The 13,049-nt window shown below is 41.7% G+C and overlaps 1 protein-coding gene across 4 annotated transcripts in view; it reads left to right on the top strand.

Moving 5' to 3' along the window:
• The window catches only part of CTPS2 (CTP synthase 2), a 106,086-nt gene extending 104,514 nt beyond the window's left edge, over window positions 1-1,572 (top strand). For all 4 annotated transcript variants that reach the window (XM_019417989.2, XM_019417990.2, XM_019417987.2 and 1 more), the window contains 2 exons: window positions 167-277; window positions 1,353-1,572. In XM_019417989.2, coding sequence (XP_019273534.1) covers window positions 167-236 — 70 coding nt within the window. In that variant the 3' untranslated portion in view covers window positions 237-277; window positions 1,353-1,572. The remainder of the gene's footprint in view (window positions 1-166; window positions 278-1,352) is intronic.
• Window positions 1,573-13,049: the final 11,477 nt, after the last annotated feature.

Below are 13,049 nucleotides of genomic sequence, written 5' to 3' on the forward strand. Positions count from 1 at the left end.
AGAAAGTGACGGTAGAATATTTCTTAGCATTTTCTCTGAATGGGGATTAATTATGGAAAGTGTTCAGAATTGGAAGTAGAATAATGGTCCAGGGTTGTTTTTTGTTTTGTTTTGTTTTGTTTTGTTTTTTTTACACCTTGCTAAATTAGTTCCTCTTTTGATCTAGTGATAGATACAGCGATGCCAGTGATGACAGCTTTTCAGAGCCAAGAATAGCTGAGTTGGAAATAAGCTGAAACTAATACATGACCTGGAATGATCAGGACTTCCTGAGAGGGTAAGATGGAATCCTCAAGTATTATCTGTTGGTCTTACAGATAAGCTGTTGTCCCGTGGAGAAAGTAGCATCGTAGGACTTGCCTTGTAGGATTTTGCTCTCTCAGGATGCTCTTATTTGACTAACATAGGTAGCAAACAGGAGCATCTCAGGGCATAGTTAGGATAGGCCTAACAGCCGATCATGCTTTGGGGAAACTGGGATGCACCAGAGAAAGCTCTGGTGAAAATGGTTAGCAGGGAGAAAACGGAATGCACCTGGGGCCAGGAACAAATATGTAAGTGCACTTACAAATGTGTGTCTGGGGGCGATAGTGGTTAGAGTAGTAATAAGTCAGCAAACTTGTTCTGTAAAAGGCCAGATAGTAAATATTTTAGGATTTGCGGCCCGTGCAGTCTCTGTTGCAACTATTCCACGCTGCCATTCTAGAGGGAGAGCAAGCCTAGACAATACATAAATGAAGGGGTGTGGCTTTCCCAATAAAACTTTATTTATAAAAACAGTTTGCTGATCCCTCGTTTAGGTCCTTCAGGGAAAAGCAGATTTCCTTGGATTTGTATAAAATAAAATTGTATTTTATTTCTTTGTAGGAAGATGCCAGAGACCGGGTTGGCTTCTGAGGACAGCTTATTTTCTCCATGGCTCTTTTAGGCTTTATTAGGGAGGATCGCAGTCTGGATAGCTTTATTAAACTCAAGCTCAGAGGCAGATATTGCCTGGGACAAGTCTAGTGTTATGGCAGGCCTTGAAGTGAATGAGCAGCTTTCCTTAGCAGGACAGAAGCTTCTGAAAAGATTATAAAGAGTTAATTGCTCTAGTATGAGCTCTCTTCATATTTCACTTTGGGGTGGAATATTCATGTTCACTAGGGAAAGCATATCTCTCTCTGTTTAGGTTTACCTCAAACATGGAGACCTTTAGTAGCAAACCAAAATGGTACAAAGGCTAGTTGGAGGTATTTTAAGACTTACATTATTCAGTTTCTGATGTTGCTAATACTTATTTTCTTTCTTTCTTTCTTTCTTTCTTTCTTTCTTTCTTTCTTTCTTTCTTTCTTTCTTTCTTTCTTTTTTAGGCTCTGATGTAATTGAAGCCAGGATGAACGAACTCTCTGAGGAAATCACCATACTCTTAAAGATTTGCTCTGTTTTCCACCAAACATGGATGTAAAGCCTCAAAGGGGATCTAATTATAGATGAACCAGAACCAAAGGGCTAGTTTCCATTTCACTCCAGAGGCAGCCTTTGGTTCTCACAAATTTCTGTAAGCCAATTAAACTTTTCCCAATGACCTCATGGGGGAGAAAGTGTGTTTGTGTTTTGTCTGGCGAGTGGTGCTGTTCTGGCAGGGAGCAAGGATCCAGGTAACCCGGCCTTCACTGTGATGTATGAGAAGGCTGACAGGGCACATGCGATAGTGATTTTCGAGTAAAAATGGAGTCATTCTGTGAGCTGGAACTCAACCACAAGTTTGGGTGCGGCCCAAGTTTCTTTCAGTTTGTCACCCTGCTTATTTTTAGTTACAAATAAAATTAAACAAGTCCAAGACTAGGGATGGCAAGTAAGGCAGGTGGGCAGAATTTAAGGGGGAATAAAAAATATATATGTATAGATTAATTGAGCTGAAATTCACATAACCTAGAATTTACCAATTTAAAGTGAACAGTTGAAGGGTATCAAGTATGCTCCTGTTCGATGTCCTTGAGAGGACAGCTGTTGCGCACTGGAGCTTTCTGATACTGATTTAAATATTTTAACTGCTCAGTTAACTTTCCTTGTGTGTGGTTGTCTTTGGCCCTTTAACTTTTTCCTCTTAGTGCTGTGAGGTGTTACAGCGTTATTTTGTAAGACACTACAGAAAATTCATCCTGCAAACACAGGCAGAAGTGAAAGGAGTAATTCTGGTAAATAAAAATATTAAAGAGCTTTAGGGCTCCACTTGTGAAAATTACAGCTTGAAGATCACAAGAGGCTCCAAATGAAAAGCCCACAAGGTAGGTTTAAAAGCCGGAATGGGCCTCATAGAAAGCGGGACTTAAGCACGGGGGTGGGGGGCAGACTTTAACATCACAAAGGGGCGGGTAGTCTGGCTTAAATGGAAGTTTTCAATTGTGATGATTATGATTTCTAAAGTCACTTATCACTGAGTGCTCTCACTGGGGGTTAATGATGCATGTAAATAGGACCGGAAGAAGGGCGCTTAAAAACCATAAACTAGTCTTTCTGTCGTTGCTCCGTGAGGTTTTTCTCTTTTGGAGACACTCCTTGAACCTGGAATCCGTTGAAGGCTTGGTGGTAGGTAGTAGTAGCGGAGCAGTTGTGGGACCTGAACACATAGGAAGTTATTATAAATCGTTCATTTAAGAAATCTGTCTTGAACCCCCAGCATGAGCCACACATGGTGTCAGGTGCTGGGGGAAATGAAGGCGAGCAGAATTTGCCCCTGTAGGGGCCCAGGGCAGGCTGCCCCAAGATGGGCCACTTTGGCATAAAGATTATTTCTAGTGGAAAGTAATCCAAACCCAGCAGATGTGGGAAAAGCTCTCTGCTTCCCCTCAACTGCCAAAATTCACATTGGACAGAAGAGCGCTGTTAACAGAGACCCCCTTTTACCTAAAAACCTTATCTGCATAATAGGGCAACCTTGTTTTTCAAAACATCTCCTTTTCCTTCCCGCTAATGGTCTTTCTCCCCTTTGTGTCCTCAGGCCCCTCCTCCTTTCCTTAGCTAAACTTCAAGTTGCCTCCTTATCTTTGGAATTTCCATGTCTGTGTGGATTCTTCTTACGTATGCCATTAAATTTGATTTATTCCTGTCAGTCTGTCTCATGTCAGTTCGATTGTTAGTCTGGCTAGAAGGACCTTGAAGGGCACAGGAAGGTCTTCCTCCCCAACACCCCCAAAATATGTCTCATTGGTATAAGGATTATTTTAGGCTGATTTTAAAGAAACAGCAGACATAGGAAAAGCTCTGAAAACTGAGTAGTAGTTATCTTTTGTGTACTGGAGGTATACAATGTTAGTAAACTGTTTTTCTCCTATTAATCTGTCTTTTATTACAGGGGCTGTCTTCCAAACCAGGCCTTGATGGAAATAGAACTTGAACTGGGTGAATTGCTTTTTGCCACCCAGCTTTAGTTTTTAAGGTTCATGTCCACGAAGACCTCTAAAACATGGTGGCAAATCTATGGATGCCATTCCGTTTTCTCTCTTCCGAATGGGGCTCCCTTTCCATCCTGGTAGCTTCCTTGGTACTACCTTCTCCTCTGAGAAGAATACTGGTGACAAGTTGGGGAATCCAGGTGGCACTGTGTGGTGATGTAGTGCCTTATTGTCAAGTTTGAAACTTCTTATCTTTTCCTTGAACAAGAAATTGTCTTGAAAATAGATGTATTGCTTTGATTCGTTTTCCCTGGGAGGGACTATGCTTTCAGTTAATACTCTGGGAGCATTTCGATATTGAGAGTTAGGTAAAAACCTAGAACATGGGAGCCCCTGGGTGGCTCAGTCGGTTAAGCATCTGACTCTTGGTCCCAGCTCAGGTCACGAACTCGCAGTTTGTGAGTTTAAGTCGCACTTTGGGCTCTGCGCTGACAGCACAGAGCCTGCTTGGATTTCTCTCGCTCCCTCTCTCTGCCGCTCCTCTGCTCACTCTCTCTTTCTCTCTCAAAATAAGTAAATAAACTCAAAAAAATTTTTTTTAATTAAAAAAAAAAGAATGAAGAAGGAAAAAGCATGATGGCACTTTCTTTGTTGTTCAAAGGAAGCACTATCTAAAGCAGGGGGTGGCAAACTATAGGTGTAGGCTAAATCCCAATCTATTTTTGTCAATAAAGTTTTATTGGCACATAGCTGCGCACACTTTTTTTTTTTAACTGTTGTCTGTGGCTGTTTTCCTGCTACAGTGACAGAGCTGAGTAGTTGTCGGAGACCCGTAAAGCCTAAAACATTTACTATCTGCTGCTTCACAGAACCAATTTGTTGACTGTTATCTAAAAGGAGTGCTGCGAGAAAACTTCTTTACAAGTCTCTGATGGAGTCGCAGCTTTCAAAATCTTTTTTCTGTATAGTGAAGATACGTTCTTTCAAACATTTTAAAAGAATTCCTGACATGAAGTTCCACGTTGAAACACTACAGAAAAATCTCTTAAACTTCCGTCTTCAGCCACCTTGTTCCCTTCCCTAGAGGCTATTGTATCAAATGGTTCTGGGTCCTTCCTGCTACATACCATGCAGAGAGGATTGTTTCACCATAATGTTTAAACAGCATTCTTATTTCAGAGGAAACTATATTTCTCTATTCAGTGGAGAAAGAATAATTATGAAATACCAAGAAACGTACAAGGGAAAGGTCCGTACTCGGTTCAGCTTGTGACAGGTATTGTGCACGCACTGTGGGCCCAGCCCTGAACTGATGCAGCAGACAATATGGAAGACCTATAAGATGTGGTCCAGCTGGGCAAGGGCCTAATACAGTGCTTGAACCGAATCCTGAAGGGAGAGTAGGAGTTGACCAGGTGCATCTTTGTTATCAACATTAGCGGGACCAATCATTGGCTACCCCAAACATTTCCTAAGGATGCTCCTGAGACACAGTGTGAGCCCACTTCCTCAAATAACACTGCTCAGATTTGGGGCATCCCGAAAATTGTGAGTCATTGTGAGGCCACTAACAGGGCAGAGATGCTTTGGTGGTGAGAAACCCAGCTTCCCACCCCAGGTTTTAGAAGAACTCCACGACCTTTTTTCTCTTCCCTTCTCTACTCCAGCTGCCTATAGACCAGCGCTATCCCAAAAATAAAACATGAAAAAATAAAATAAAATAAAATGTGAGCCACATGTATTATTTGAAATTTCCTAGTAGCCATATTCAAAAGTAGAAGCAAGTGAAATTAATTTTAGTTGCATAATATTATATAAACTTTAGTAGTATATTATATTATACTACTAAATATATTAATTACACAGCACAGCTCTAGATTCTATATAAAGAGGATGTACAGATCTACCACTCGCTCATGGCAGAATCCCTGGGTATATGTCACAGAGCACAAGTATATATATTAATATCTCAATGCATCTCGTGTTGGGTTATGCATATTTTTGTTTGGGGTGCAAAGGGGTTCAGGAAGGCTCCCCCAGAATGTGCCACTTTGGCCCGTGGATTATTTTGAACTGAAGTCACTTGAGACCCTACAGACTCCAGAGGAACGTTTGTCCCTCCCTTAACTACACAGAATAATCTAAATTGGGGGGGAGGTCTTTCCCAGAATAAGGGTTATTAACAGAGATAAGTTTTATCTGAGTGACCCAGGTGTCTGGCAGGGCAAACATCTAATTAGCAAACATCTGCTCTTATTGCCCTGTGAAGTGCATTCCTTTCCTCTGAAGTCTCAGAACCCTACCCCTTCTCCTTAGTTTAGGGTCACATACAGACCTCATTTTGTTTGACTGTCTTTAGCAATTTCCATGTCTATGTGGGTTCCCTGAATGTATGTCTATTAAGTTTGGTTTTCTCCTGTTAATTTGACTTATGTCAATTTGATTCTTAGTCCAGCCAGAAGGACCTTTGAGGGGACAGGAATTCCTGCTCCCCAACAAGGTGAAATCAGTATAGTGCAGTCATGTGTGAGACTCACTGTAGGATTTGCTATTCTGCCTTCTCGCTGTGTTTTTTGTTGTTGTTGTTGTTGTTTGTTTGTTTTGGGGTTTTTTTGTGGCTCCCCAGGTGCTCTAGCCCCCCTACCTTTGCCTCTGGATTTTGAGAAAGTGCTTCCTTCTCTCTTCCTTAGAATTCTCCAGATGCCATATAGAGTTCTTTTTCTTTTCTTTTTTCTTTAAAATTAGGTAGCTAACAGTGCTGCAATATTGGATTTCAGGAGTGGAATTCAGTGACTCATCACTTACATACAACACCCAGTGCTCATCACAAGTGCCCTCCTTACTACCTGTCACCCATCTAGTCCATCCTCCACCTGCCTCCCTCCATCTATTCTCAGTTTGCTCTTTATCATTTAGAGTCTCTTGTGGTTCAAGGGCTCAGTTGGTTAAGCATCTGACTCTTGGTTTGGCTCAGGTCACAATCTCACAGTTTGAGAGTTTGAGCCCCACATCAGGCTCTGTGCTAACATTGCAATGTTAGCGCAGAGCCCGCTTGGGATTCTTTCTCCCCCTCTCTCTCTACCCCTCCTGCTCGCTCTCTCTCTCAAAATAAATTAAATAAATAAGAGTCTCTTGTGGTGTGTTTCCCTCTTTCCTCTCTGCTTCCCATATGTTTATCTGTTTTGTTTCTTAAATTCTGCATATGAATGAAATCATATGGAATTTGTCTTTCTCTGATTGACTTATTTTGCTTAGCATAATACCTTCTAGCTCCATCCACATCACTGCAAGTGGCAAGATTTCATTCTTTTTGATGGCTAAGTAATATTCCATTGTGTATAGACACCACATCTTCTATATCCATTTGTCAGTTGATGAACATTTAGGCTCTCTCCATAGTTTGGCTACTGTTGATAATGCTGCTATAAACATTGGGGTGCATGTACCCCTTCGAATCTGTATTTTTTTATCCTTTGGGTAAATACCTACTAGTGCAATTGCTGGATTGTAGGGTAGTTTTATTTTCAGGTGTTTTTTTTTTTTTAGGAACCTCCATACTCTTCTCCAGAGTGGCTGCACCAGTTTTCATTTATACCAACAGCTCAAGGGGGTTCCCCTTTCTCTGCATCCTCACCAACACTTGTTGTTTCTTGTGTTGTTGATTTTAGCCATTCTGACAGGTGTGAGGTGCTATCTCATCATGGTTTTGATTTGCATTTCCCTGATGCTGAGTGATGTTGAGCGTCTTTTCATGTGTCTGTTAGCTATCTGGATGTCTTTTTTGGAAAAGTATCTCTTCATATCATCTGCCCACTTCTTAACTGGGTTGTTTGTTTTTTGGGTGTTGAATTTGAGAACTTCTTTGTAGATTTTGGATGCTAACCCTCTATCAGATATGTCGTTTGCAAATATCTTCTACCGTTCCCTAGGTTGCCTTTTAGTTTAGTTGATTGTTTCCTTCACCGTGGAGAAGATTTTATCATTATAAAGTCCCAATAGTTCGTGTTTGCTTTTGTTTCCCTTGCCTTCAGCGACGTGTCTAGTAAGAAGTTGCTGTGGCTGAGGTCAAAAAGGTTGTTGCCTATATTCTCTGGTAGGATTTTGATGGTTTCCTGTCCCACATTTAGTCTTTCAGCCATTTTGAATTTATTTTCCACGTAGAGTTCTTGAAGAGAGAAAAGACACAGGTTAGTTGGGTTTGCTGTTCTAGCATTTGTCACTCCACCCAGAACCACTGTAGGGGAAATTTACTTGGTATGTTCTTTCAGATCCCCTTAAGAACATTTGCAAGTAATGGATATTTTTTTGCATTCAAAGGTGAATAACACTGACAGTAAAATCTACTAATTGCCAATATAGTGCTTCTACATTCTTTTTTTTTAAGTTTATTTATTTATTTTGAGAGAGAAAACAAGCAGGGGAGGGGCAGAGAGGGAGGGAGAGAGAGAATCACAAGCAGGCTCTGCACTGCCAGCACAGAGCCCAATGCGGGGCTCGAACTCACGAACCATGAGATCCTGACCAGGGCTGAATTCAAGAGTCAGATGCTTAGCTGACTGAGCGACTCAGGTGCCCCTGCATTCTGTCTTTGAAAAAAGTTATCTGAATATAGTTGTCACACAATGTTATATTAGCTTCAGATGTATAATACAGTGATTCAAACATTTTTGTCCTTGATATGGATATAGTTTAGAAAATAGCAGACCCCCTTGCAAACTTAAGGTAGAAGCTACTGGTGACAAGCAAATTTGGTCTTTCTAATCATTAGGATGAGAGAAAATGGAACTTTTAAAGAAAGAATGCTGAGACATATGGATAATTCAATTCCTCAAACATTAAAAAAAATTTTTATGTGTATTTATTTTGAGAGAGAGAGAGAGAGAGAGAGAGCACGAGCAAGGGGCAGAGAGAGAGAGGGAGACACAGAATCTGAAGCAGGCTCCAGGCTCTGAGCTATCAGCACAGAGCCTGACGCAGTGCCCGAACTCATGAAACGTGAGACCATGACCTGAGCCGAAGTCGGGCACTTAACCGATTGAGCCCCCATCAAACCCCATCAAACATTTTTTTGAGTCAACTTTGCCAGTAGGGGGCTAGGCAGTGACTTGGAGCCTGGTATGCAGGGAATTCAGTCTGATGTCAAGGGCAGTTAGGAAGAGATTCGTAGTTGCGTAACATCTGATTCTTTCAAGTGCTTCAATGGAGAGATAGAATAATGTCATGGCATCTTATTGGGGAGGTGATGACATGCATGTAAGGCTTTCTATGTTACTGAGACAAGCTGGCCACACATGTGGATGTGTACAAGAATGATTTGCTCTAACCTAGAATAGAGTTGGGAAGATTTATGGAATTGTGACATGTTTTATGAAGGGATTCCATAATAGCAATAATGGGACTTTCAGCTGTTGGATGAACAGCAGGAAATGCAATCATGCTGTGCAGATGGGAATTTAGTAAATTCGCAAATTGCACTAGACTCCCTTTCCACAGCTCTCCTGATTCCTGCCTGCTTCCGGCTTGATAATAAATAATTGTGGGGCACCTGGGCGGCTCAGTTGGTTAAGCGTCCGACTTGGGCTCAGGTTGTGATCTTATAGTTCATGAGTTTGAGCCCCATATCAAGCTCTCTGCTGACAGTGCACAGCCTGCTTCGGATCCTCTGTCTCCCTCTTTTTCTGTCCCTCCCCCAATTGCGCTCCTTCTCTCTCCCCCCAAATAAATAAGCATTAAAAAAATAAATAATTTTATATTAGTACAGTTCTTTTCTAATCTAAAAGCCATCATGAAAAATGGCTTGTAGCCGGTGGGGAGCCCCTAATGCTAATGACAAATCAAAGTGGTTTTAAAATGTCAGTTAACAAAGGCAAACCATAACAGTACGGGAGAAAATCCTTTAAGTGGCTATGTAAAGGATGCCTTTCTAATGGCTATGTAAATGATGTTTTTCTTAATTTGGAAGTGAGATTTAATGTTTATTGGACGTTTGTTTCAAATCTAGCATTTCGTCTAGTCTGTTGATCTCAACAAGTCCATTTCAATTCAGACTAACCCCGTTTTAAGTGCTCAGTAGTGGTTCTCTCTGGCATGCCAGACTCTGTGGGTGGGGGCACAGAAGTAGGAAGCTTGGTGTCCAGAATACATCCTTAGTAAAAGTGTATATATGTTACTTCTGTCTTTAGCAATGAGAGGAATATGAGGACAAGACTAACCTTAACTTACTATTTGTATCTTGCAAAACTAGGACTCGCCAAAGAGTCAAAGTCCCCTTCATGGATAAGGCACACCTTTTTATTCAAGAGAAAATGGAGCTGAATTCTCAGAGTAAACTGCCTGGCCAGGGGTGGTCTCCCTGAAAAACTACTGAGCTGAATTAGAAGGCAGCTTCCACTATCACAGCAACTTCTTGATCAGAGTGTGGTAGGGTTTTTCTGAATCCATTTTCTCTCTGTTTAATCTGGAGCCAGACAGTATGGACTGGCTAGTTTTGGAATAGCAGTTATTTGCTCTTGGCATCTTTCCAGTCTTGTAGAAAAAGGCCAGCTTAAACTCAATTCAACTCAGGCAGAAAGAATTCAGAAAACAAAGGAAAAATAACATATAGCCTAGAACATCACATGGAAATACAGCACAAGTCAGGTAAATGCTTGAAGTATTTTTATTTTGTTTTATCTTGTTTTCTTTGTTTTGAATTTTTAAAAAATATTTATTTATTTTTGAGAGAGGGAGAGACAGAGTGTGAGCAGGGAGGGTTAGAGAGACCTGGAGACACAGAATCTGAAGCAGGTTCCAGGCTCTGAGCTGTCAGGACAGAGCCCAACGCAGGGCTCGAACTCATAACTGTGAGATCATGACCTGAGCTGAAGTCGGATGCTTAACCAACTGAGCCACCCAGGCGCCCCTAATTTCTTTTATTTTTTTAAGAGTTGTCCATAACAAGTCAGTACAACATTTCATTTTTGTTATTTATGTAATTAAAAAAATTTCTGACACTGAGATCTGTGTCATTATGCACCTCCACTGGTGGCTCACTATCTTCCATGTCATCAAGGCACCTGATTTTTTTAGACCTCACTCCAAAAATGTTCTTAAAAAGGTATAACAAATCCCTGAAACATTGGCAGTGCTGTTTTGTGCGTGTGTTTGTGCCAAATGTATACAATTGGCATTGTACTGCAATTCTTTAAAAAAAAAATTTTTTTTTTTAATGTTTATTTTGAGAGAGAGAGAGAGACAGACAGAACATGAGCAGGGGAGGGGCAGAGAGAGAGGGAGACACACAGTCTGAGGCAGGCTCCAGGCCCTGAGCTGTCAGCACAGAGCTGGACGCGGGGCTCGAACTCACCAACCATGAGATCATGACCTGAGCCGAAGTCGGACGCTTAACCGACTGAGCCACCCAGACGTCTCTCTGCAATTCTTATTCTATAGTTTACTGGTTTTGTTCAACACCATGTTTTTAAAAGTCTATCCCCACTGCTGTATGTACATTTAGTTCATTGCTTTGGGTTTCTGAGTAGTATTCTTTCCTCTGCATCCTTCACATTTACTTATGTATTTCTTTGGTTGCATCCACCTTCCGGCTACCACAAACAATGCTGCACAGAATGCCCTTGAACATGTACCCTAATGGAGCTATATGGACGTTTTTCTGGAACGCACATATCCAGGCGTGGAATTGCTGGGCATTAGTGAATAGGCACGCTTAATTTAGCCAAAACTGGCCAGGTTGCTTTTCTGGAAAGTGGCTGTAGCAGCGTGTCCACATTCCCATGGGCAGGTGAGGATTGTGCTAGGTCCCACTGTATTTGTCAAGTATTATTCACTTTTCTACGTTTTGCCCATTTGCTGGGTGCAAAGTGGTATCTCATTGTTCTTTTGACATTTTCCTGATTATTTGTGATGGTAAACCGTTCTGATTTCCACCTTTGTGGATTGTCTCTTTTTAATCTGTTTTTTTTTCCTTTGATATATATATATATTTGAGATAACATTTGTATACCATAAACTTTACCCAATTAAAAGCATTCATTGGCTTTTAGTATAGTCACAGTATTGTGCAACCATTACCACAATCCTTTTTAGAACTTTTTCATTGGCCCGAAAAGTGGCTATTCCTTTAGCTCAAGGAGAACGTTTAGGTTGGGCACTCCCTGTGACCTTGCTGGTTGTACAGGCCTGGACAAGAGGTCCGTGGACTCTGACTGTGCCAAGGCCCTGGTTTCTGCCTTATACAGCATGGCTCAACTTCCTTTGAAGTATGTGAACTTCCTCAGTGTCCTTCCCACGAATTCTTCTACAGCCCACGCCCTCACTTCATGCTCGTTGTCAACATTGGCTTCTGTTTGCTTGCAATCAAAAGAACCTAAACTAAGTCAGAAATTTAGGGTTTGCAAGCAACAGACCCTAGAATGTGGAACTGATTGAGTTGTAGTGAATGGCAGAGCCCTTCATCTTTTCTATAATAAAGGGCAGCATGGGGCACCTGGGTGGCTCAGTCAGTTAAGGATCTGACCTTTGGCTCAGGTCATGATCTCGTAGTCCATGAGTTCGAGCCCTGCGTCGGGCTCTGTGCTGACAGCTCGGAGCCTGGAGCCTGCTTCGGATTCTGTGTCTCCCTCTCTCTCTGCCCCTCCCCCACTTGTGCTCTGTCTCTTTCTCTCTCAAAAAGAAAGAAACATTAAAAAAATATAATAAAGGGCAGCAAAACTGTTGATCAGATTATGATTCGTTTCCTCCTGGGACTGTGTATCTACTTGTAAAATGTCTAGATGTTTCCCAGGGTGAGCTACTTTTCTGCTTTCTTGAGGTACTTTGAGAGGGAGAGCTAAGCTTTGCTTCAAGATGATCCAGCTGAAAGTAGAGAACAGAGCTGGTGCACAGCTTCATGAAGAAAGCGTACGCCCTGGCCAATGATCTGATACGTCACAGGTCTGTCTGCCAGGCTCCCCTAGGAAGTGGGCCGCTATGATGGTATTGTGCTCAGCAGGGGAATCCTCTTACTGCCCTTTCTTGCATGGGGTCTGGAAGACACTGGGCAAAGGAAATCCAAAGGGCACCACCTCAGTTATTCAAGGACCTCTTTTCACTGCTGGAGAAGCAAATCAACAAGTGGACATTTACAAAAGATGATCCAGGAAGATCATGTCCATGCTTGAGATGTTGCTTTTCTTTTTTCCTTTTTATTAAATATTTTTGGTCTCTCTCTTCTCATGTAGTATATCAGATATCATGCAGGCCACAGATTGCAAGACCATAAGACACCACATCTCATCTTGCCTGAGCCATGGACATCACCAAGAGATACTTGACTTGGTAGCTCAGGGGGAAGACTAGCTTTAATTTTTAATTGTCTTCTAATGGGGAAGGGGGGTTTCAGTTCATTTTTGGTTTTATGTGGAGTAACTGTATTAAGTTAGGTGGTACCATTTAAAAAATGTGTGTACAAGAATAAAGGTGTGTGTGTGTGTGTGTGTGTGTGTGTGTGTGTGTGCATATAAACTACCAAAGATAGACTGTGGTATACATTTATTATTTTGTCTTCCCAGAGCAGGGAAGAAGACTGCATCAGTCAGGTTTCTGCTATGATAATGCTACATAACAACTACCCGCCCCATCCCAACGGCTTATAAAAACATGTACTTATTTCTTACTCACGGGGCAGCCCTTGGC

This window comes from Panthera pardus, unplaced genomic scaffold (assembly GCF_024362965.1).
Source record: "Panthera pardus isolate Hobbes unplaced genomic scaffold, ASM2436296v1 HiC_scaffold_27, whole genome shotgun sequence".
Classification (NCBI taxonomy): Eukaryota; Metazoa; Chordata; class Mammalia; order Carnivora; family Felidae; genus Panthera; species Panthera pardus.